The sequence below is a fragment of the Glycine soja genome, chromosome 11 (genome assembly GCF_004193775.1).
Source record: "Glycine soja cultivar W05 chromosome 11, ASM419377v2, whole genome shotgun sequence".
Classification (NCBI taxonomy): Eukaryota; Viridiplantae; Streptophyta; class Magnoliopsida; order Fabales; family Fabaceae; genus Glycine; species Glycine soja.
In genome coordinates, this window is record NC_041012.1 from 52228519 (window position 1) to 52254633 (window position 26115).

The 26115-nt window shown below is 31.8% G+C and overlaps 3 protein-coding genes, 1 non-coding gene and 1 pseudogene across 5 annotated transcripts; 3 read left to right on the plus strand and 2 right to left on the minus strand.

Annotated features, from left to right (window-relative positions):
• Window positions 1-1052: 1052 nt before the first annotated feature.
• LOC114375112 (dynein light chain 1, cytoplasmic-like) lies at window positions 1053-2044 on the minus strand. The gene is made up of 2 exons (XM_028332861.1): window positions 1725-2044; window positions 1053-1506 (listed from the first exon to the last, which is right to left on the minus strand). Exons 1-2 carry the CDS (start codon window positions 1860-1862, stop codon window positions 1357-1359), a joined length of 288 nt encoding a protein of 95 aa, XP_028188662.1. The 5' UTR covers window positions 1863-2044; the 3' UTR covers window positions 1053-1356.
• A 6357-nt stretch (window positions 2045-8401) lies between these two features.
• Window positions 8402-8473, plus strand: TRNAM-CAU. The gene has a single exon. It is a non-coding gene; the product is annotated as a tRNA-Met (tRNA).
• A 1341-nt stretch (window positions 8474-9814) lies between these two features.
• Window positions 9815-12632, plus strand: LOC114376759 (annotated as a pseudogene).
• Window positions 12633-13254: 622 nt separating this feature from the next.
• Window positions 13255-18347, plus strand: LOC114376758 (protein disulfide isomerase-like 1-6). The gene is made up of 12 exons (XM_028335019.1): window positions 13255-14012; window positions 14578-14707; window positions 14926-15091; window positions 15299-15417; window positions 16283-16363; window positions 16456-16545; window positions 16645-16716; window positions 16806-16874; window positions 17169-17249; window positions 17492-17626; window positions 17811-17864; window positions 17957-18347. Exons 1-12 carry the CDS (start codon window positions 13543-13545, stop codon window positions 18050-18052), a joined length of 1563 nt encoding a protein of 520 aa, XP_028190820.1. The 5' UTR covers window positions 13255-13542; the 3' UTR covers window positions 18053-18347.
• Window positions 18348-19812: 1465 nt separating this feature from the next.
• LOC114376996 (sulfite exporter TauE/SafE family protein 3-like) lies at window positions 19813-25108 on the minus strand. 2 transcript variants are annotated; one of them, XM_028335355.1, is made up of 12 exons: window positions 24627-25108; window positions 24272-24431; window positions 22186-22386; window positions 22033-22097; window positions 21914-21941; window positions 21736-21830; window positions 21546-21632; window positions 21384-21434; window positions 21069-21290; window positions 20475-20568; window positions 20235-20375; window positions 19813-20121 (listed from the first exon to the last, which is right to left on the minus strand). In XM_028335355.1, exons 1-12 carry the CDS (start codon window positions 24837-24839, stop codon window positions 20036-20038), a joined length of 1443 nt encoding a protein of 480 aa, XP_028191156.1. In that variant the 5' UTR covers window positions 24840-25108; the 3' UTR covers window positions 19813-20035. The 2 variants fall into 2 exon arrangements, with proteins under 2 accessions (XP_028191156.1, XP_028191155.1); XM_028335354.1 differs by having other exon boundaries at window positions 21715-21830.
• Between the last annotated feature and the right edge of the window lie 1007 nt (window positions 25109-26115).

The following is a 26115-nucleotide window of genomic DNA, read 5'->3' on the forward strand; positions in this document are numbered from 1 at the left end:
CTAACTAGTTGACTTGATGATAAATTCAAAAGCCTATCAAATTTATTTAAAATTTGTTCAGACTCTACTAAAAAAAAGTTTATTCCAAAGTTAATTCACAAGTGGGCTCGCAAATTCCAAAGTTTGATAACTAGGTTCTTATTAGTTTTTTTCTACAAAACTCTTATTACTTTAATCAACTCAATCAATGCGCTGATTGGCTTGCGAAGCATGGATCTTCCAACTCAGATCCGTTTTCAACTTGGAATGGCTGCCCTCCAAATCTGCAATCCTCTGTTTTTGCAGATGCAGTGGGTGTAGTTTATGTTCGTTCTTAGTTTGCTTCCTTTCCGCTTGTTCGTGTTATTTTCTCATTGATAAAAAAATCTCAATTTTTTTTTCCTCCAACTCAACAATTCTACAAAGTTGTTTAAATGATTAGCCCCACAGTTTAATTGTGAAAGATATTTCATATGACACTCAAAAATTAAAAAGCACCAATTGCTTAGTAGAGCAACTTATTATTTTTTTAGTTTCTCTCCAACCATCTGACTTGTTACACGAGTTATTAATTTGAATTGAAGAGAGTATCTTGCATTGAAATTGTCCTTATTACATCACTTATCACAATTATTTATTTATTTTTATTTTTTCTCTACATCATTCTATCCCTTTAACCCATCCACACCAACCATTTTCCATATTTCTTATCCAAAGTTCTCTAAATATCACTGCAAATAATATCCTTCCAAATCATCTAAAAAGGAAAAGTAAAACTACTGACTGACCCCACAGGCCAGGCCACAGACATGAAAAGAAAAGGATAATTGTCCCCACTCATCATACAAAATATCATGACCCGATTCCAGGAGTTTCTCTTCTAATCTGATTTCAGTTTGATTAATACTTCGAGCTGCTGTGGTTATCTCTTCATCTTTGGACCAATATCTTGTTGGATCAGCTTGATTTTCCCAATATGTGCATTTCTTTCTTTTCGGTATAAAAATATGAAATGATTTATTTCTCCTGACTATGGGTAAAGACTAGAGAGGTTGGAGGAAAAACAGACAATATAATCCAGAATATTCAGATAATTTTAAGGGAGCCTTATCCGAAACAGAATAAGAACTGAAGAGGAACTTTATCATAGACATTGTAAGCAAAAAATATTTATCATATATACAAAATCAAAATGAGCACCGATCACATAACAAAGGACCCTTCAAAACTTTAAAAGGGTCCAATTCATAAAGACTCAGGAATCACTGCTCATATTTTGTTCCCACGAATACCAGCATTCATCAACTGTTTTTCATCCATTGCCCCTAGTGGAACTTTATTTACAGCCAGACATAACCCGGGGATACTCGATAACGATTAGATAAGATAAGAAGCCCCTTTGAAGATGAGGAAATTGAGAGTCTCCAGAGTAAAGTAGACGAATGTTCCCTTGGAATGGGTGAAAAAACACCCAAAACTTGATCCCACCACACACTGCCATCCAGAACCATACTTTGTATCAAACTCCTGCCAGTCAAACAAACCACAATAAACTCAATCAACGACCAACCACAAACTTCTTTATCTTGTGTTACAGAAAAATGATACTAAAATTAGTCTTCTAGATACACACACGACATTAATTTAATTCTTGAATGAGCGATTATTATCCATTAAAATGTCCACTAGATTTGAAAGAACAACCTAGTGTTGTGTATCATTGAAGGAGGGACGAAAAATGTTACCTTTTTTATGTGGGCAGCAATGGATGTGCAATCAAAAACATCATAGAGATCCAGAGCTTCATAAGCGGATGCCATGGCTTGGATCTGCATCTTATCTGGCATGTCAGTATCCTCTATCACAGCTTTACCTTCCAACATGTTTTATCACTCCTAAAGAGCCTCTATCTCTATATTACTAAATATGATGTCTCAATTTTCTTTCTTTCCAAGCATAAAAAGAGAAGAAGGAATGATGGCTTTAAACTAAACAAACCCATTCCAAGTGTGAGGGAATCACTCAAATGACCATAAAGCTGGCACTGTGGCACATAGTCCAATTTTTTGTCCTTACTTCTGCTTGCTTGCAGACATTTTTGGCCTCATTCTATAAATGGACATCAATAAATAACTCCATCTCATTACCTCTCTCATGCTTTTTCGTCATGGTCGTGCTCACGGAGTCATAGTGTCATACGAGGAAATTGATGCCAAAGATAAAGCTGGCGAGGCCATAAATAAAAGGAATTTTGTCACTTTGGTAATTTTGGTTTTGACTAGCTGCATTGCTTCTTGGAAGTTGGACATTAGATTGGATTGAACTAACCCATCCTGTTAGTTTTGTATTTTTCTTCTTCTTTTTTTACTATTGGACAAATTTAAAAATTATTTATAAAAGAATATAAAAATAGTTATTCATTACACTTCATTTTGTAGAGAATATAAAAGAAGACAAGGGAATACACATTTATTAAAAACGTTCCATCATTCAGTATACTAAAGAAAAATAAGTGAGGAAAGAAAAAAAAAATCGCGTCCTACAAAAAAATTGTTTCCTTTTTAATTTGGGCAGAATGCTGCAATATAGAGACCAAAAGGGTTTCAGGAAAAATAAAGAGCAAAAGATTAAAAATATTATTATGTGTTTTATAATTATAACATATGCAGATAAATTTATTATAATTGCATCACAACCCAATATAAATACTATAGTAATGGCCTTTTGGGTGGTAATTTATTAAAATGACATTGACTCGTCTTTTATCGTGACAATTGACAATATGGTAAAAGCATATAAAATTTAAACTTTACCATAAATTATACTTGTTAAATTATTAATATTGAAAATTATAGACGAAGTTGATTTTCTTAACTTTATTTAACGACATTATAAACATTTCGCGTGATGATAAAGGGACACGCACGATGGTGATGAAAACTTTGATGTACATATACTTTTTAAGGCAATGAAGAAAAAGATGAAAATCAAAGTACCGTTGTTAAACACTTTACCTTTTTGCTAGAGTAGTCTTGCAATTTTAGAGTCTCTTTATAAAATATCAATAATCACTCAAAATACATTACGTTAGATTATCAAGAAAAATTATAGAAATATTTGAATCCATAATTGCAATTTTAGAATCTCCTTATAAAATATCAATAATCACCCGAAACACATTACGTTAGATTATCAAGAAGAATTATATAAATATTTGAATCCATAATAATTTATCAAACAAACGCAGCGAAATTTGAATTATTTATTTAACAACCATATATTTTATATCAACAAATTTTTATTTGATTGTATCCTTAATAAGACCGCTAAGATATTGTCCTGGATAAACATCCACTGACTTCTTAATGTTGATGATAACAGGCAAGTCAATTATAATAATTTAGCAATCATAAATTCTAGTATGATGTCTCATAGCAAAATATTAACTTCACCAACATGATTAAATGTTGATCCTTATGTGAAGTGATTGCTATTAAGACATTTCGAAAAAATTGAAGTCGTAATATCCAATGATCTCTAAACTTATAGACTTTTTATATGAAAATATGTAATTTCTTGTTATCTTTAATTAACGCATAATGCACTTTACTACTTTCTAGTGTTGCATACCAAGATTACTTATATATCACCTTAGGAATCCCACAAAAAATTATTTTATGACAATAAAAAATAAACTTAAGAATACATGATAAATTACAACATAACTGTTTTACAACAATAAACCATATGATGATAATAGAATGTCATCAACATATAATACAAAAATAATAAATTTATTCCCACTGAACTTTTAGCACACACAATCATCAACCAAATTTACCTCAACACCATAAAAGATAATCTTTGATGAATTTTGTATTACCATAGTCGAGAGACTTGTTTAAAAGCATTAATGGATTTCTTTAGTTTGCATACCATAGACTTTATATCATTTTAAACAAGGTTTTCTGGTTGCACTATATAAAGTATTTCATCAATTTTTCTATTTAGAAATGTAATATTTACATTCATCAATGCAAAACAATTATCAAAATGATATATAGTGTCATTATAGTCATAAGAAAGTCTTTCTAAGAAATAAGAGAGAAAGTCTCTTTGTGATCAATGTCTTCCTTCTTGTTAAACTTTTGGCGACAAGACAAACTTTATATATCTTAATATTACCCATTAAATCTTTTTCGACTATAGATATTTATCTACAACTTATGAGTTTCACACTTTCAAGCAATTTGATGATATCCCAAATGTTATGTTCAACCATCGATTTTATTACATCATTTATGTCATCAATCCACTTGAGAGTTAAAGCACAAATTGACTTGACTAAGGTCAATTAGACCTTCTCAGTCAACCTAATATCATATTCATGTTCTTCAAGAAATATGACATAATCATATCAAATTACATTTTCCCTTTCTCTAGTGAATTTTTTTTATGAAACTTCTTAAGGCTATTGAATTTGAACTTTAGATGGTGTTTGAGAGAGAATCTCAATGTTGTATTGTCTTTTAATAATGTTAGGAGTAACATCATTATTTAATTATCATATCATTTTCTTGAACAATGATGAATACAAAGACTTATCTATTGTCAATAACAAGTTATTCTTTAAAGACAAACATTCTTTATGTTTTCTTCTCCTCAAAACTAAATTTCTTCAAGGAGTCTTGCACGTCTCAAACATGACCTTATGAAATTTTAAAAAACTTATACATGCGGGAGCTTTAAATGTAACAAAAAAAATTGAAACTAATTATCTTTAAGTCTAACTTATCTTCATGCAGCCTATAAGGTATTGTTTCGGTTAGACATCCCCAAATGTGCATATGCCTAATGTTGGGATTTCATTGGCTCACACCTATAGAGGTTCTTAGTGACTACTTTAATTAGTATCCTAAAATATTGTGCTTTGTTATCAACTCCTTCGTAACTAGTTCTTTGATTCTATTTTGAATTGGACATGTAAATCATAAGCGTAAGTACATGTATAAATTAAATTAGTTTTTGTCATGTGGATCATGTATGATTATATATATATATATATATATATATATATATATATATATATATATATATACTTATTTAAGTATTTTGTACATTGTTTGACGAATGTATATTACAAAAAATATACTCTAGTTTTCATAATCAAATTAATGAAGTTTTCATTTTAAAATTGAAATTACGCGTTTTATAATAATGATATCATAACAACGAAGCGGATCGTTACATAAATTGTGGTTCGTTACATAAATTGTGGTTGAAACAACATTCAAGTGTTTTGTGTGAAACTGATTCAAAGGTAGCTCTTGATCTTATCATTAAGGGGGTTCATCAATATCATCCTTATGCTACTCTGGTTGAAAGCATTCGATCCTTCCTTGATAGACAATGGAACATTAGCATCAGCTATATCTTTTGGGAAGGAAATGCCATTGCTGATCGTTTAGTTAGGCAAGGAGCAAGTGCTGATTTGCCTCTTCAAGTGTGGGATGTTTGTCCACCAGAGCTCTCCTCCTTGTTGTCAGATGTTATAGGCATCTCTATCTTTAGGCTTGTTTAGTTTATCTTTTTGCTTTTATTTTCCCAATAATAAAAAAACAAATACATTTAATTTGGAAACACAATAATGATAAATCATTTTGTCGTTTTAATGACTTATGATTTATGACTCTAATACTGATGTTGATACAAAAGTCATCTTCAAGACCGTCAAAGTTGTAAATTTTCATTACACATCAAACATTTAAAAAAAAATGTTTTATAAAATACATATACTGTGAACATTAAAATCTTCATCATTCTCAATTTTAAAGTGTCATTTTTATTTTTTTTAAAAGAATATAAAATAAAAACACAACACAACTTTAACCATACATATTATTATCCCAAATTAAATATTAAAAAGGTTGATATATATGTATTAACCTCTGAATATTGAATATTTGAATTAAATTTAAATTAAGATTAATTAAACTTGAATTGATAAAAAAAAGGATCAGTTTTGCTATCACACATCAAAATTTAATTTTTTTATTAATATTTGATAGAAATAGAAAATAGAAATAAAAATTAAGCTAGTTAATAAAAGAAATATCAAGTGACTTAGTATAATTTTTTCTAAAATTAACCGTTATTTCTTTAAACATAATTATTATAAAAGTTAACATTAAACATATAATTATTATAAAAGTTAACAAAAATTAGTATAATACACTTAACAATTAGTGCAGTTAATTATTTCTATCTTTAGTTAGTTCTCTTGTATAAAGGGAGTTGGTTAGAGTCCATCTAAACCCATTTTGGTGTATTTAATTCATTCTTTAACGATAGTATCAAACATTTGAGTGCTCCTCTCTCCTTTTCGAATCTTCTTTTTTTCCATTGTAAATTTGTATTTTTCAGTAATAATTTATTTTCTTTTTTCTTATATCACACATTACGAGTGTTTCTGATTTTTAATTCAATGGATTATAAATTAATCTTACTTGTGGTATTAAATAATATTATAATTTTTTATATAATATCAATATATTTTAATTGAATTCTTTAAAATTAGCACACGGATTAAAAAACATTCTGAACGAATCCTAATGCAAAAAATTGGAAGACTATCGTGATTACGATTTAGCAACATTATCGTAAAATTATAAGATGCAACTTTTAGATAAGGCTTACACAAATGGCTAATGGAGACAAACTCGATCAACAGCCTAACATCACCAAATGGAGACTAGCACGACCGATTCCCTTGATATTTTAATAGCTACAAATATCAAACAGATATGAACGAAAGATTACCAAATAATAATATATTGGATTACTTGTCTGTGGATGTGATTTCATTTATTAACACAAATTTGAACTATTGTTGGACCTGGATTCGACACCATATCTACGAGGGATAACATAACCTATGTGGGTGTAGTTCAACGTACAGGACCAAAAACACATAAGTTAAAATCCAAGACAAATGAATGTTTTCCAGATGTTAATTATAAATTTCTAAGTCAAATATATAAAAAGAGAAAAATATATTTTTTGACAGATTAAAAACAAATTGTTTAAATTACTTGATATTTAGAATTCGTGTGCATAATAAATTAATAAAAAAAGTGGTCATTATTAGTATGTGCATGCGGTAGCAATTTGCAAAGTATGTGAATTTTCAAATGACATAATTAATTAATTGGTGCGAATAAAAGTCTTTAATAGAAAAGAGGTACCTCAAACCAAAAAAGAAGGGTCCTATGAGAAAACCAGTATGATATTTTTGTAACTATTAAGGACTCTCTAGTTAATTTGCAGTATGTTTAGGGAAAGTTTTTCATACAAGGTATCTATATATAGAACATTTAGTTATTACTTACAAAGTTAAGTAGTGTAAAATAGTTAATTACAATGTACATATAAATGAATGCAGACAATAAATAAATAAATAAAATCTATGTATGTAATTCATGTCAACAAAAATTGAAAAATTGATAGACTAAATCAATTAACAACAAGCACATTATCACTTTGAATTAAACAATTGGGTCTGTCTACGGCGAAGATGTTTTCAATGGTCCATCGATGTACTATGTAATTTTACCTACAATAAAAGATTAAGGTAACCTGTATATATATATATTTTTATATTTAGATTATTTTTTTGAAAATTAAAATTAGTCTTTTTAATTAAGAATATCTATTTTTTTCATTTTCGTAACCTAATTCCTCCAGATTACTGTTTGCCCATCTCCTCCCTCCCTTTCAGATTTGGATTTTTTTTCCCTTCAAATCTACACTAGCAAAAAACTGTAACAATCTCTTTTTTTTTTTTTTTTTTCATAATGCACTCGCTTTCAAGCCGAGGCAAATTCCTTCCGGCAACTCCAACAAAAATCTTCTCCGACGATAACGATGGCAACTTCATACTCTCTCCGTCGATTCCACCACCGTGATATACGACTCCGCCTTCAACGTGGTCGCGGCAGACAAGGGAGCGGCGGAGGGGGCGGAGGGTTCCATTCTAGAGCAAATCCAAATATTTACTTTTTGAGCAACAAATTATATATACCGTATTATATTATAGGTATCACTTCAAAGGAAGAGAGCATTCCATTCTAGAGCAAATCCAAATATTTACTTTTCCTCACCTGAAATTATTGTTACTATGTAAAAGGAATGAGTTGAACCGAACGAATGATCCAAACAAAGCATAAGTTAAATGCGAGATTATTGTCATGGAAAAACAAAGCTGGGGGAAGCTTCAAGTATAACACCTTTGTAACAAACAAATTGTTCAAACAAATAACAATTACACAGCCAAGTTCTTTCGGTGTGCACGCCTAATCTAATTTTTGGAGACATAGCACAAAATATTGTTTAGATATATTTTATTTGCATATTAAATCAACAAATCAGAGTGGCGCAGCGGAAGCGTGGTGGGCCCATAACCCACAGGTCCCAGGATCGAAACCTGGCTCTGATATAAAGGAGAAGGCTTTCCGCTCAAGCTTTTTTTAGGTTCCTAAAAGAGTTTGGGCTTGTTTTCGACTCTGATACTATTCGATTCAAATGTTGTGGGCCTTTATTGAATTTTGTTGGTGCTGTTTTTAACTCTGATACCGTTAGGGTCTAATGTAGGCCAGACGATATCGGAACAAGTGAAACACTGGAGGCCCAATTATTTGTAACCCCAAAATATTCTTTCCCGTGTCATCTTAAACTTACGTACAACTAGCAATAGTTATCCAAATAAAGAAATATTTCAAGAATTTAATTTGTAAATACCGTCAGTGTAAATCATTTTAACTTTATTTTTTAATTATACATATTAATACAAAAAATATACTGTTAGCTATTTTTTTTATGATTTACTGTTAGTTAATTTGAAATTACTATAAAGTTTATTGTCAATAGTATTATTACATGCCAATTAATGGTTAGATAAAAATATTTTACGTCAGTATATTTAAATTAAACCCAAACAATTTTACAAAAAAATATTTAATATCACATTCACATTTATCCTAAACGTATGTGCAAAATATTAAACACTCGATTCAAAATTCAAAAGATTTCTTGTTATGCTGCATTAAATCCCAATAATTGCATGTGAAAACACAACTTTACCAAACCCTTTCCCCCCTCAAAATAAATAATAAAGAACGAAAAGCCTCATTAAAACCAATTCATATGGACACTCTGATTCATGACACCCCAAATCCTGCAAAACTGATCGAGTTTTTAACAATTCAATTCCCGTCCCTTTTTATCTCCTTTTCTGGTCTTCTAATTAAATGTGTAACAACCTCTTGCATTAAAAATTTAAGATACCGATTAAAATAGTTAGAAGGTGTAACCAATTTTGTCATTGGGCTAACCCAAATGACATTAGCTAAATTCCTTAGTTGAGTTTTGTTTAGATTAAACTATTTTTGTCATTCATAATCGCCATTAATCCAACAGAGCTAAATTTCACGAATAAATTATAGAACGTACCTAAAATGATAAGATATAAAAACACGTTGAAGCATAGACAAACAGGAGAGGACCTAGAATATAATCAGACAAATTGTCCTACTCTTATAGTTGAAGGTTCAAGAATTATTTTCCAGGAAGTGCTCCTGCCCCACAAAAGAAAAAAAGAAAACATAAAAATAAAAACAAAAACTGTTGCCTCTTATTTAAACACTTATATAACAAATAACAACTAATAAAAAAACAAGCCGCCGACACTTATTCCCGAGCCTGGCGAATTTGTGCAGCCAGTGAGGTTTGGTTCCGAGCCTTTCCAACAGTATTTATTAAGTATTATCCGTTCCTCTTATTTACCCTTCAATCCTAAGGCACTTCACTTGTTCTGCGTTGACCATAGCTTCTCTCTTTCTTTCCTAAATAATCCTTCCATGCAAAGTGCAAACAAACGCTCTCTCTCATACTTATAGTGACACACTCAGCTGAGTTTCGTTGTATTGTATGTGTCCTTTCTCAATTCTCATCATATATCTGTTCAAGTACCATTATCTTTCTCTGTCGAGTGTTGTCATTTTTTGAGTTTCTCACTACTTGTTCTTTTTTGCTGATACTTACATATATATACGTACAGATATACAGTCTATTCACTCAAATTAAGTGGCACAAGTGCTCTAGATTGTTGTCTAGTATCATCCAATTCTTTCTTCATTCTATATTGGATACACACACACTTTGACTTATAGCATATAGCGAGTGAGTGATGATGTTGTCAGCAAAATCTGAATCGGATATCACAAGCTTAGCTCCATCTTCACCTTCAAGATCACCAAAGCGGCCTGTGTACTATGTGCAGAGTCCTTCAAGGGATTCTCATGATGGGGACAAGTCATCTTCAATGCAGGCAACTCCAATATCAAACAGTCCTATGGAGTCTCCCTCACACCCTTCATTCGGGCGTCACTCAAGGAACTCTTCCGCGAGCCGCTTTTCGGGGATTTTCAGGTCATCTTCGGGAAGGAAAGGGAGTAGGAAGAGGAATGATAAGGGGTGGCCTGAGTGTGATGTGATTCTGGAAGAAGGGTCTTATCATGAGTTTCAGGACAAGGGTTTCATGAAGGCGCTTCCAGGCCTTGATTACCTTTGTGGTTGTCTTCGCTGTGTTTTGTTTGATCATTTGGGGTGCTAGCAGGCCTTACAAGGCACAAATTGCTGTTAAGGTAAACCCAATTTCTCAGTTTTTAATTTATGCCACTCCTCACTCTTCTCTGTCTTTTTTACTACTCTAGAACCATAAATAAATAGTTGTTGTTACTGATACGTGATAACTGCAGTGAGGAGTGGAAAAAATTGTGACTATTCTTGGTTAGGTTAAACTAATCATTTAGTCCTCATAGCTAACACTTTTTTTAAGAATCAATCTCTTTATGGGAAAAATTTAAGTTTTAATTCCTTCGCGCCCTTATTAATAATCAGTAGTTCTTGTAGTTAGCATGCTTCTTAAGTTTTAGTCCCCTTTCAGTCTTATAATGACCAAAATTTCATTTTTTTTTTCACTCAGGCACCAATTCCTAAATGAGTGTCACCTGTAGATAATTTGTTCTCTGAACCTGTCAATGATTAGTTTAAGCAATTCCTAGAGACCAAATGATTAGTTTAACCTAGTAAATAATTTGTTCTCTGAACCTGTCAATGGGGTATATATGGTTACCATAAACCCCTTAGAAACTTGGGCAGCATTATATTATGATAGTGTTTCAATGTGCATAATTTACTCATTCAATTTCTAGATTTTGATTGGATACTCTACTTTCAAGCTGACATTACTAATAGTAGTATGGCACTGCATCTGCATGTAAAACAAAAGACTTGGAGCAATGAATTTATTTAAGTATTGCTGCAATTTAGGGTATTTCAGAAAACAAAATGATGGGATAAGGGTTCCTATAAAATACAGCTTATAAATGTTTTCTAATTACTTGCTAGTTACACAGGCTAATTTAGCAAATTACATGATACTGCTTGACGTTTGGATTCTTGCAGAGTTTGACGGTGCATAATTTCTATGTTGGAGAGGGTTCAGACTTCACGAGTGTCCCCACAAAAATGCTGACAGTTAATGGCACTTTACGCATGAGCATCTACAACCCTGCTACATTGTTTGGGATCCATGTGCACTCCACACCCATCAATCTTGTTTTCTCAGACATCACTGTTGCTACTGGCGAGGTAAACAATCCTTTCATGACTGTCTTTATTCTGCTAAACAACAACTAATTCAATCATGCCAAACCCACTTTCAGATGAGACTTTTAAATCAGAGAATGAAGTAATCATCTTTGGTGTCCCCTTGAAGACAAGTTTTATGTTCATCAACATAAATAGTGTGACATTGGAAAAATGAAAATATATCAAATAGCATGTACATAAGTACATTCAAGTTCTGTGTTGGCATGTGAGTAACATAACATTTGCTTCTTGTGCATGTAACTTTGTTGCAGCTGAAGAAACACTATCAGCCAAGAAAAAGTCACCGCATTATATCAGTGAACCTAGAGGGTACTAAGGTTCCCTTATATGGGGCTGGATCCACCATAACTGTATCCCAAACTGGCGTTGAAGTTGGACTCACATTGAACTTTGAAATCCGTTCGCATGGAAATGTGGTGGGTAAACTGGTCAAGACAAGGCATCGTAAGGAAATCACTTGCCCCTTGGTCCTCAACTCTTCTCGATCAAAGCCCTATCAAATTCAAAAGGAATTCATGCACCTATGATTGATCAGTCATCAATGTCCATTTTCAGAGTTCATCTGTTTTTGAGAGTGTAGCTTAAAATTGTATTGTGCCAAGCTTCAGATCATAAGATCCATTTGGTTTGCAAGAAAAGCAAAATATGCACTCGGAAAAATACTTCTTACATACAACCAGTCCCCTGAATCCCCTCTCTGTACCTTACTCTTATGAGCGTTGTGCAAATAAATGCATGTAAATTTGTATATGCATATGCATAAAATGAAGAAACAATTCGCGAGTTCATTACTGAGGAAATTAATAACCCTTTGCACGTCGCCATCATTCTTATAGAATGATTTTGAGTCAGTTTATGAAAATGTAGAATGATGGGTAATCATTTGAATCAGTTTATTACAACATTCAAGGAAAGTATGTCTTTCGAGTAATCCATGCCTTCGCTTAATGCTTAGGCAGGTGTAATACTCTTTTTAGATCATTCGAAGAGAGTTAATTTTGCTTAACAAGAAATGCGACACAAGAATCATGAATGCTCTTAACACAGAAACAAAAGAAAAAAAAAATCAGATTGTATTTATTGGACGTACACAAGTTAAACTCGAATTAAAAGCTTGTCATTTGCTGTAAATTATCAAACTGGTTTTGGGCCTAAGGCCCTCCTTGTTCCCAAAAAATAGTTATTGAGGCATATCTTGGATGGGTAGAAAATGGGAAAGAAGATACTTGGGTCAGACTAAATGATAAAATTATACCATTTTTATTGGTAGTTGCTATATCTACTTCCTTTCTTTTCTTATCCACCCTCCTTTTCAATTTGTTTTTCAAAAAATACACTCCCTTGTCTACCTATAAAAGGGGAGTGGATAAGTGAATATAGCAATAAAATTATACCATTTTTATTGGTAGTTGCTATATATACTTCCTTTCTTTTCTTATCCACCCTCCTTTTCTCGATTTGTTTTTAAAAAATACACTCCCTTGTCTACCTATAAAAGGGGAGTGGATAAGTGAATATAGCAAGTTCCTTTTTTTTATCCTCAATTTTTCTCTTAATAAAAAAAAAAACATTTTTTTCTTCTTAATGGTCAAGGATAGTGGCAGCAGGCTTTCACTCTCCTGAAATCTTGTTAACATGGTGGCCCCTGAAATTAAGGCGCGTTCATAGTTTGTCATTACTCACTATTACTACAGCGTTTTATTTCACAGTTCACACACATCTTCACTGATGTGCATTGTGCCACTTTCCCTAATATTGGAAACTTTTCAACACCCCCGCATCAGATCTTGATCCCAAACCAATTCAAGTAGGCAACAAAACAACGTGTGTACGATGAAACCCACTTTAAGATTCATCGTTTTCCTCCTCACCCTTCTCCTGGTACTGAGGTTTAACGTTGCCACAGAGGTTAAGGATGAGTTGGAGGAATTGTTAGCAGTGGACGAGGAAGTAGAACGGGAAGCCGAAAAGGGTGGCGAGAAATTATCCGAAGCAGAGGTTTTGAGCAAAGCCCAAAGGATCGTAATTGAGCTCAAGAACGAGAACACAGAGAGGGTTGTGAATGGGAACGAGTTTGTTCTTGTTCTGGGGTATGCACCTTGGTGTCCAAGGAGTGCTGAGCTAATGCCCCATTTTGCAGAGGCTGCAACTTCTCTCAAGGAATTGGGAAACCCTCTTATTATGGCCAAACTTGATGCTGACAGGTATCCCAAGCCAGCTTCTTTCCTTGGTGTCAAAGGCTTCCCCACTTTGCTTCTCTTTGTCAATGGCACCTCTCAGCCCTACTCTGGCGGTTTCACAGCGTAAGATTCTCTAACAAAAACTAACAATACTAACAATTAACATTTGCTGATAAAAAAAACTTATAATTGGCTTATCCGACACATATCCAATACTGATACTATTGGATAATGTTATGAAAATCCAATAAGGATATAGAAAGCATGTATAGTATGGATACTTGGAAGCATTGCCCCTTGATGAACCAAAGGGAACTTGTTCTCTTTATGGATGGTTTTAAGAAAGGAATGGTATTGATAGTACTATTCTTGTTTGTAGACAATTGGAACTAGGAATTAATTTGTGATAACAATGATTTATAACTTTCTGTTTTTGTTTTTAATAATGCCCAAGAACTATGTTCTTAATTTGAATTTTGCAGAATTGCAATTATATATTTTATGAATTTTTATAGATATCTGGATACGTATCTTACACTCTTACACCAACTGTATCTTATATAATTTTTGGGATAATTGTATCGCCATATCAGATGGGTATCATATCTGTGCATCATAGGTCCTGCTTGTCTGTCATGTTTTGTCTTGAAATGTTTATCTGCTTATTTTGTTTCCATGATGCTTTCAGAGATGATATAGTGATATGGGCACAAAAAAAGACTAGTACTCCTGTCATTCGGATAAGTTCAGTGGCAGAAGCAGAAAAGTTTCTGACAAAGTATCAAACATTTCTTATTGGTCGGTTTGAAAATTTTGAGGTAAGTTATGATTTAAGGTATGCTGGGGTTATCAGACTAGAGGTTCCAAATTGACAGGAGGTGTAGATTTATGGGAGTTGTGGAGTTGTTCAATTAACGTAGTATGTGGTGCTGCAGATGACATTTTGTTGATGAATTCACTTGTTGATCAAAATAATTTACATTAACTCTGAATTTGGTAGGGTGGTTTTATAGCATTTTTTGTTAAAATATCGCAGGGACCTGATTATGAAGAATTTGTGAGTGCTGCAAAGTCTGATAATGAAATCCAGTTTGTGGAAACGAGTCAGGTAGAGCTTGCTCAAGTTCTTTATCCAGATATCAAGCCTACCGATCGTTTTCTTGGAATTGTTAAGAGTGAACCCGAAAGATACAGTGCTTATGGTGAGTCTGTAGTTGGTTTCTGTCCATATGTTGAATTCATTCTAGTGTTGCTACATTAAATTATAGAAGCAAAACAGATATTGATATAGCGGTATCACTTAAAGTGGTTAAAATCTTAATAAGTGAATTCTATGTTTGTCAATCACACCAAACGGTGAGTAGTGAGGACTTACTAAGGCAACATGCACAACTTACCTGATTGTGCAGATGGAGCTTTCATACTGAATAAAATACTGGAATTTGTAGACTACAACAAGTTTCCATTAGTTACAAAGCTGACTGAAATGAATTCTGTCAGAGTCTACTCCAGTCCCATCAAGCTTCAGGTCACTATTATTTCCAAGTTTAATCTACATTAGATATTCTTTTGGCTTGAAGTTATTGTTGAGAATAGTCCCACATCAGATGTTTAACAAACATGATGAGTGCTTATATAGCTGGGTAGACCATCCCCTTATGAACCGGTTTTTAAGGGGACATTTCGGATGCCTTTGCTGCACTATAAAATTTAATAGTTATGTTCCTATTCTGACTTTAACTGGGATATTAAGTGTACCATTTGAGTATTTTGCAATTTAGTTAGTGCAATGACTTGATCAATTTAATACACCGAGATGCTGCAAATATTTTCTCAAAGTTCCATTAAAAATAAAAACAGAAGCATTTAATACTCGCGAGAAAAAAAAACCTGGATAGTCATCCTAGCAAGTCTTTGATCTTATCAAAATCACAATCTCTTGTATGATTTGCCATGTGTTGATCACTTGGTTGCCCCCTGGATGGTTGATAGTTGATAATTGAAACAAATGTGAGCATTTGTAAAGGAAATGAATGTGTTTTTCAGAACTTATTGAGCAGTGCTTCTTACGTGGAAAAAAATTCTGGAGAATCTGAACAACCAAAATTGGTTCAGAACTTGGCCATGCTTGTTCTTGTCCAATTTGATCATTTTCAATAACTTTAATTTGGTCAAAAGACTAAAATTTAATCATTTAAGCAACATGCATAAACTAAGCCACTAAAGGATGTACTAAAATTTACTCCAACTACATACCACCAAGTGAGTTTTCTTTGTTGTTAATGAATAATACAGGCTGTATGGACTGTTCCTTGTCAGTTTTATTCATTATGTTTCTATTCAAGCTTACCAGTTACTAATAGTCAAGGTTAATTGTTTTCTTTTTTCTCTAGGTTTTAGTCTTTGCAAACATTGATGACTTCAAGAATCTTCTTGATACTCTTCAAGATGTTGCAAAAACATTCAAGTCAAAGGTGATTAGTTACTTTAGCCTACATTTGGAGCTTTCAAACCATTTTCCTGCATTTTTTAGAACTTATGGTCTAATTCCTTTGTTTAAATGCAGATAATGTTTATATATGTGGATATTAATGACGAGAACCTTGCAAAGCCCTTCTTAACATTGTTTGGTCTTGAGGAATCAAAAAATACTGTGGTTAGTTTATGAGTTAATAACAGTGATTTGTTCAGATTGCTTAATTAGTTTAGATATTTTTGGCAACTGATTTGATTTACTTCTTGGTGTGCCAAATAGGTAGGCGCGTTTGATAATTCAATGAGCTCAAAATATTTGTTGGAGTCAAAACCAACACAAATCAATATTGAAGTATTATCTTCTCTTTTGTTCTTATAATTTCTTCTTGCTGTGATCACCTACCAAAGGAGGCTAATTAATGTTAAAATGGCATTCTTCAGGAGTTCTGCAATAATCTCATGCAAGGTTCTTTGTCGCCATACTTCAAGTCACAGCCAATTCCAGATAACGTGAGTACCATTTAATATTTTCTGCATAATTGTCTCTCCTACTTTAGTTTTAGGCAATTCAAGAAATTAGTTGCATTCAGTGTCATATGTGGTCCTTTTAATTCTTTCAAATTAAAGTGAAGCAATTGAATTTGATCTAGTGTAAAATATTTCAGATTGATTCCTAAAGATATATAACGTGCTCTATGGTTATAATAATAGAATAGAACAATAAAAGATAGAAGTTATTTATTTTAGTACTGAAACTTAATTCAATGTCTTCTAAATTAAGCATCATGGCATTGGAAATTGCAGACAGAAGCAAGTGTTCGTGCTATTGTCGGGAAAACATTTGATGATGAAATCTTGAGCAGCAAGAAGGATGTGCTCTTGGAGGTTTGCAAAGTTTTATCTCTTCTATATTTTATGTCACATGTTCAAACTTCATTAGTTTGTTTGTGCTAGAAATATATTATAAAATCATTCATGTGTGTTCACCTCATATCTTAAGCTTTTGGAGTAGTTGGGCAAATTTTCTTGAAAATATTAGTTGGCCATTAGAATTTTTTTTATTATTATTCCAAAAGGTATTGGCTACTCCTTGGTGGATTTGTGCTCATGAGTCATGACTGAAACAGGTATTTACGCCTTGGTGTATGAACTGTGAGGCCACAAGCAAGCAAGTAGAGAAGTTGGCAAAGCACTACAAAGGATCAAGTAATCTAATATTTGCAAGGACAGATGCTTCAGCAAATGAACATCCAAAACTGCAAGTAAGTGTCATGAAAAGGCTGTTGTCTCTGTTTGTCATGGCAAAACACGCTCACAGAATCTGTTGTGAAAATTGAAGATCCTGGGATTTTATTAAGGACAAATAGTTTTTCCATATTGATATGACTAATTTGATCAAAGTTTATATTTACTGAAGATGTATTTTACCTTTGCTTAATATTTCAGGTGAATGACTACCCCACGCTTCTATTTTACAGAGCAGATGATAAGGCAAACCCGGTAATTACTTCTCAGCACTCTGATTTTGGCGACAAAATTTCGGTTTATATAATTACTACTCTGCTAACAAAACACTTTTTTTTTTAATGCAGATCAAACTTTCTACAAAATCTAGTTTGAAAGAGTTGGCTGCATCCATCAACAAATATCTAAAAGTCAAGAATCAAGTACTCAAAGATGAGTTATAGAACATATCAAAAAAGTTTTGGGAGAAAAACACTTAACCATCTAGAAAGTAAACATTATGGAAAGAAACAAATACTATGATTGTCTTGCGTAAGCATTTTCTAATTTTTATAACCCTTTTATGGTGGTCCAAATATATGATAATCTATTATTTGGATTAGCTTACTGCTAAATCGCGAAAAGCTAGGCAAATTAACAGCATGTAATGAAATAGATAACATGTTTGAGATATCAAACATTGTAGCGATCATCATTTGCATCTCATAGAAAACCTGCAAATCACAGGCTTAAAGTTGATGCGTTGACATATATCAAGCTTTTATGATTCAAAAAAAAAAAAATGTGGACCAGCTTATTCAGCTTCGCAAGGTTAAACAAATTGATGTGCTTGTGTCCGTGAACACGGACGAACGACTTACACTAATTCATGACATGCGTGTGCTATATTGGTTCTAATAATTTGCAGTAGTTAGTCGGTGAAATGAAAGAAAGCTAAGTACTGCTAGCATGTCAATAATTGTACTACAATGTTTTAGCTATTCAGTTACTCCACGTATCATTTTCCACCAAACATTTTGCTTCTGAAATCATGACGAACACCATACAAGTTTCAAGTTACTATAGAGTAATTCGAACCGAAGAGCTTTACTTCCACAGTTGTTTCCGTTATTTCCTAAATTCATTGTGTTTGGAACAAGTTGATAATCGTTCAAAGTGTCCCACGTTTGACCATGACAATACAATTAATGCACAGGGCGTAAAATGCTGGCATAGAGTGGCAATAATAAATGATGGTGAGTTGGATCTGGAAAATTATAATTAGTTCATCTATTTGCTTTTATATTGGAAATTACTCCATTCTAGTAGTATATACAACTTGAAAAACTAATTTCTCCCCTCCATTCTCTCAATTAATAAACCTTTTTTTAGGTGGATTTTTATACCTACTCTTGCAACTAACTAAAAAAATTCTAATGCCAAAAAAAACTAAGAAAATTCTCTTTCACTTATTACAAATGAATATTATTTTTTTTATCGTATAACTAATCTTGTTAACTAGCTATATCACTTTCAATTTATCCTTTATAATTTTTATCTTTAAATTGATTCTTAATAGTTTATTAAAATAATTATCAATAATTAAAAATAATCTTATATCATAATTTAAATTTTTCATGTAAATCCATAATATAATTTTCAAACTCAAAATATATATTTATTATGAATTTTAATTATAATATAATTATATATTTTAAAAAATATTTACAATTTCTACTAATTTTATTAAACTTTTTTTAAGGAGGTGGAGTCTAAAATACATTCAGGACTATTTTTCATAGCACCTTTTAAATAATAAGATTGCATGTTATTTGCTACAACTCTTATATACTTATCATATACACACATTACAAATCTATTAATTACATAGTTTAAATAAAAATAGTAACAAATAATATATATCATATAATAGTAATACTTATCATTAGATAATTTAAATTAATAATGAATAAAATTTTAAAAAGGTATGATTTATTTTAGAAGTTAGATAATTTGGATTTGGAATCTCATACAACTGCCCTTACTAGCCTTGTAGTTGCCGGAGAGGGTTGGGTAAAGCTGAACACTGATAACTGATAGCATGCTTCTAATTTTATTGATCTGGTGCGTTTATAAGGCAAAGCTCTGATGTGCCATAGCTGGTTGAAGAGGCTTGAGGGTACTTGTGTAAGAACAACAAACAATTTAAATTCTGTCTGGACTCTGGAGGAAGCAAAGAGAGATATCATTGATTATATATTTAAGAAACTGTCCAAGATACAGACATGCTTGACAAAAAAAAACTAAGCGCTGAATTAATTTTCATCACTTAAAATTATTGACATAACACTGCTTAAAATTCTGACTTGATAAAAAAACAATTCGAACTGAAAAAAATGCCAATTATATAGTCCTTGAAATTGAATCTGTAATCCGAATTCTAATATCTAGGCTGAGTAGGTACAAAGGTTTTCAAACCCCATGTACTCTTTATTTGCAATTTTTTGGATCATGTTTGATATGCCCACACCACCTGCAATAAAAACAAGGAAATTTTTTAGGCAATCTTAATCAAGCATTGCAAACATGTTACCCTTTAGGCATAAACAAATTAGTCCTCCTCAATTAAATCCTAATGACACTTGCCTAGTGATATTGCACTAACAAAAATGGTGCCGGAGAGGATGAAAATGATCAGAGATGCTCTCCCTAGTATGGCAACCAGCTTTCTCACTAAAACTTGTCCAACAAAGGCCGCAAAAGTGGATACAGCCACAAAGTAAAGAGCTACAGGGAAATCACGCAGTAAATATTTGAAGTAATTTAAAGACATAAGAATATAAGATTAATTTTGTTAGTTTTATTCCCATTCACATTCATACTTACTATAAGGAATAGGAAACCGTTTTAGAAGGTAATATTCCACCACTGACATAGATGCTGAAAATGTCATGGCAAAAGTGGCTGTAGCACTTGACACCTACGTAGAAAAGAAAATTCACAGACATAAATTCAGTTCATGGGGCCAACACAACAAACTCAGTCAAATTGTCCACAAGCACACACAATCTACTGTAGAAGGAAGAAAGTGTTGGGACTCGGGAGAATAATTTAAATTTTTAAATTCAAATTTTTAAGATAATGTTTAAATTCAAAGATATTATCAACTCTGTAAGATTTTGCTTTGATCTAAAAATGTTATCTTTATTTTAAGAGTTGGTTTCCTCTCTTAATATTAGAATGCAAGGTGTATAAGTATAGGTTTTTGAGATAAGAAATATCCAATCAAGAGAGATGGTGATCATCCTAAGCAAGAGAGTCGTCATGTGAAGGGAGAGCTTCTCAAATTTGTTCGAAAAATTTATGATGTTATTGGAATGAATATTCATTACGATGGATTTGTGAACCATGTTAAAGTTGTCTATTTTGATCTTATCCTCGTTATGCATGAAGGGGTTTGTTTCAACAAGAGAAAGTTACCTGAGGAGGGATTCCTAGCTCCAAGAAAAGGGGTCCCAAAATAAAACCTCCACCAAGACCAAGCAAGCCACCAACTATACCAGCGCATATGCCACAAGAACAATACAGAACTAACTGGTGCGCTCGCCATTGTGTTCTTTGATCTCCTTTGGATGCTATCACTCTCTTGCCTGTGTACAGAAGCACAGCTTGATATGAAGTCGCTCCTAATGCCACAGGGACCTGCAATCAAACCAACCACAAAAACAGTATCATGATCATGGTTAATTCAGTGCGAGTTTGTGTACGTGATTTCGAGGAACTGAATTCATGCACCTGTAGTAGATTAAGTATCCAGTATTCCACTGAACAAGTTGTTGTGTGACTCTGTTTGAAAACAAAGGCATAATTATATCACCATTAATATTCCACGTAGACATGCAAGAAAGAAACACACAATGGAAATTGATCATCATATAATATCTACCAAGTACCAACTTTTGCAATCTCGGAGGCAAGTATAAGGACCCAGACAGTGAAAAGAACTCCAAGTGCTTTCCAACGAACATTTTCAAGAACTGATCCCTGCATGCCAGTAAGTCACATGTACGTGTCATTCCCACAAAGAAAAGAATTGTCATTGATTCGTGAAAGTAGAAGCTGTTACTTTGTGATGTCTCAGTCTCACCGTCGTTTCCTTGGATTTTTTAGGCTCATTATGATTGCTTGTGTTTGGGCCTCCCGGTAGAGGCTCATATGCGACCTCCTCACTCCTTTCAGTGCCTAATTAGAGTGTCATGTGGAAAATCATATGATAGTTTTAGAAACCACAAAAAAAAAAATAGAATTTTTACTGACCCACTTACCATTAAATTGTGATTGTCTAGCAGTTTCCTGGAATTATAACAGGAGATACATTAAAAGGAAGTAAAAATCGCAAATTTATTAGTAATTTCATAGAAAGGATTTCTGAATATGTAAAAACCTTCTTAATAATGGTTTCTTTTTTCCATGTCTCAACTCCTTTTAAGAATGCCTTGGTTGCAATTCCTGTTTTATATATACACCCAGTCAAAGGATTGGTAGGGAAAGAAAAGAAAAAAGAAAGAAAAGATTCAGTTGTCAATAATTTTCTTGCCTACGAAAATTATTAGTAGCAAGACTGTGATCATCCAATCAGCAAAAATCACATTGAAGGCAACTCCAATGCTGATTCCAAGCACCAGCACTGGTTGGAAAAGAAGTGCCAAGTCGTAGTCGATCACTGGCATGTCAAGTGTTGGATGTTTTTGCTTCAAATTGTAGAAAACTGTCGCTGCTGCTCCACCCGTAATCATACCTTTTTATCAAAATCAAGAGCACTCAGAATTCACAAAAAAATTTCAAACCAATAACATAAACAAAAGCTACCTTAATACTTTAATATGCGTACTGAGCACCCAACATTTATTGATTTTCACCAGACCGTGACAAGCTGATTCTACTATTTTATGCTATACTGATATGCTAAAAAATATAAACTGATTTTCATCCCTCATAGTACACTCCAGTGCTGAGTGCTCCCAACACAGGATATGGTAATAAGTAACTCTCTTGTTGAGTGACCACAAATAAATTTTTATCTTTTTGGTGAAAACATTTCCATTTTAGCATTTGACATTAAATGTATTATATTTACATAATCATTTTATTATATATATATATGGAAATGTTAATATCCATCCTAGTTGGAGTGTATTAGCATTTAATACCAAAAACATTGAACTATAAAACTATTGGTTGTTTATGTTTTTCAAAATTTAATTCAAGAATATTATTGTAATTTATCATTTAATTTTAAAAAAACAAAAAAATTCTCTCTCCTGTCTTTTTTTCAAACTTATCTCTTATAAACATGATTTTTTTAAGTTAAATGATGTATAATAATGTCCTTAGCTTATATTTTAAAAAAATCAATTGTTTTTTTAGTCAAAATCGTTTTGTGTTAAATGTTATTGCACACCAACTAGAGTAAATATTAATTTCTATATATAGAGAGAGAGGATATATCATATGCAAATGATTATTTTATGTGAGAATGATCAATATTCACCGTTAGATCAAAATGAAAGGTCAAGATTAAAATATTTTAAATTCAAATTCAAGATTTATTTAACATAAAATCTATAAAAGATATATTAAACAAGATATCAAATATCTTAAAAATTTAATTTATGTCCTTTATCGAAAAAATATCACCACAACAACCACCACCACCACTATAATTATAGTTGTGACCCTCGTATTCTCATATTGCCATATATATAGAGAGAGTATACAACTTGGAGGAGGTTCTTATTTTTTCCACTTTTTCAATTAGTTTACTATTTATGTTATCCTTTTTTCTTCTTATTTAAGTGCGAATTTTATTCACTAAGAATAACAGTTTTCTTACTTTCCTTATCTCCACATAACTTTTTTTTTTAGTTTAATTTTAAACTATAAAAACTATACTAAAAAATTATTAATGGATTAAAAATTATTAATACAAATTTAAAATTTATCTTTATCTAATATTATTCATGCCATTTTCTTATTTATTTAAAATATACTAAAGTAATTAAAATATTTTTTAAACATTATAAAATTTTAAATCCTTTCTTATCTAATACTATTTACATGAATGTTCTATTTTATATTAAACTATAATAAGAAAATAATTAATAAATTTAAAAATCTCTCTATCCTTTAAATACTTTTATTTAAGAGTGTAATAGTACTTATGCACTAATTATGTAAATCAGTCTTATATCATTATCCAATTATATATCATTCTTTGAGTTATTTTAACCAATTTATCATATATGGTGGGTTATAATTAAATGACTATGCAAACTTTTTATAGTACACATAATCTTTTTTCTCTTTGTTTAACTTAAAAAATAGTACACATTTTATATTTATTTTTTTAAATACTAATAAAATATGAAAATTAATGCATTTTGAATTAAAATACTAATAATAATAATTAAGAAATGATATTTTTATGATTATATACTAAGTTTAAGATTATTATTTCATCCCAAAAATATATTTTAGGAGAATGAAATTCATATATTTTTCTAAAGTGTATTATCGATTAAATTACAGGCATCAATTCTTTTTTTGTTTGTTTGAAAACGAGTTTATAAACAAAATGATTTTTCAGCTGAAATAATTCACACACAGAGATATGTAATGCTTACACTTGGAGATTGCAGTAGCTGATTTTGCATCAAATCCAATAATAAGGGAGAGCATAGTGACAAAGATGCCACCCCCACCAACACCACCCACGGTTCCAAATGCAGATCCCAGGAATCCAATTATCGTACCCGTTATTATTCTCCATCCAAATTCTATATCCTGCAAATTAATTAAATCACACACAACTAGTTATTAATGTTCACCCCAATTCAGATTTAGTCCATTTTCAATTAAAACCACACATCCACATGCATAGACAACTTATTGTTCAATGAAATAAAGAGAAAGAGGGCAAGAGAGAGAAGAGAGTTTTGAGGAAAATCAAAATAATAAACGAGTGATGCGGACACTTACCGGCCAAGTATGTTGGTATCCAGAGCCAGATGAGCTCCACAAAAAGTTCACGACTTTACCAAGAAAACTAGTTTGGGTTGTCTCAACGGTGGTGGGATTAATGTTTTTGTGACTTAGGTGTTGAAGAGCAGAAACAGAGACCGAGATTAAAAGAAGAGTAATTGTCAAAACTAATCTCATGTCCCACCGTTGTGGTGATCCTTTCACAGCCATCGTTGTTTGCGTTTCTTTTTCCTCTCTGTCTCTGCGGTGCAAATACTCAACCAAGGCCCAATCTTGTGTGTGCTAAAAACTTGAATAAACCCAAACCTTAGTTGGTATGATAGTTGCAACTTGCAAGGATTAATCATGCACATATGTTGGGTAGGTTAAAGAATTGATAAAAAAAACCTACAAGAATGCCATCACCCTATTTGATAAATACCATCACCTTTTCAGTCTTTTGTCTTATATTTCTCTTGAATATTCTTAGATTAATGGATTGTACAGTTGTGAAATATATTTTGATCCCTTATTTACAGCATCCTTGTTTCCATTGTTTCCTAAATTATATATAGCTCCATTTGTATTTTGCAATCAAGGGAATATCAATAAAATTATATATATACTCCATTTTTTCAATTTATAGATTGTTTCATTGTTGAAAAATTTGCTAAACGTGGTATTGCTTTATTTGAAAATTAATGCATTTACAACATGTTGTTAGAGAGACATTTTGATATTTTTCAAAATTATTAAATTAGTTGTTTTTTTAACGTTAAAATGGTTTTTTCTAGGCATCTTAGTTAACTGTTTATATTCAATCTAATTATTTTCAAAACTATCTCTTGATCACCGTAAATTAACATTAAATATATCTAGAGTGGCTTAACGGATCTCTGCACGTCCTATCTCCTAAAGAACATCAGTATCATTCTTAATTTTTCAAATTTTCAATTAGTTATGTATATATGTTTCTATAACCTTTTAAATATTTTCTTAATATATTGGTAAGTCATATATTAATTATGCGTTTATAGTTTAAATAATTTTTTATTATAATACTGAAATATAATTTAACTACCACCAGGAAAAATTGAATAAAAAATCGGTGACCCGATGCGGTTTAAATGCTGACGTGAATTTAAGGCTACAACACATATATTACCAATTCAACGGTAATAAATGGGTTGGTAGATATACGTCTAAGAAAGAAAAAAATGTCTGGCACACGGTAGGAAAATAATCAAGGTGCATATAATATTTACAACTACTACTCATAGTTTGTATATTTAAAATTAAAAGGATACCATGTTTTTTTAGGAAGATAATAACATGTTAGTACATTTTGAGGAGATAGGGAATATGTTGATTGTATATCTTATTTTGAGAGTAAATGAACATAGAAGAAAGATAAAAAAAAAAGTGTAATAATAAGTAAGATTAATATTATGTATTTTATAATATAAAAAAATATGAATCTTCCTTTTATTTATAAAACTATTAAATG

Coding starts and splice junctions, on each gene's coding strand:
- LOC114376758 (XM_028335019.1), top strand. CDS start 13,543: ATGAAACCCACTTTAAGATTCATCGTTTTCCTCCTCACCCTTCTCCTG. Junction 14,708..14,925: donor GTCGGTTTGAAAATTTTGAG/GTAAGTTATGAT, acceptor AAAATATCGCAG/GGACCTGATTATGAAGAATT. Junction 16,546..16,644: donor AGGAATCAAAAAATACTGTG/GTTAGTTTATGA, acceptor TGTGCCAAATAG/GTAGGCGCGTTTGATAATTC.
- LOC114376996 (XM_028335354.1), bottom strand. CDS start 24,839: ATGGCTGTGAAAGGATCACCACAACGGTGGGACATGAGATTAGTTTTG. Junction 21,942..22,032: donor AAGAAACCATTATTAAGAAG/GTTTTTACATAT, acceptor TTATAATTCCAG/GAAACTGCTAGACAATCACA. Junction 21,435..21,545: donor TTGCCTCCGAGATTGCAAAA/GTTGGTACTTGG, acceptor GTTTTCAAACAG/AGTCACACAACAACTTGTTC.
- LOC114375112 (XM_028332861.1), bottom strand. CDS start 1,862: ATGTTGGAAGGTAAAGCTGTGATAGAGGATACTGACATGCCAGATAAG. Junction 1,507..1,724: donor TTGCTGCCCACATAAAAAAG/GTAACATTTTTC, acceptor TTTGACTGGCAG/GAGTTTGATACAAAGTATGG.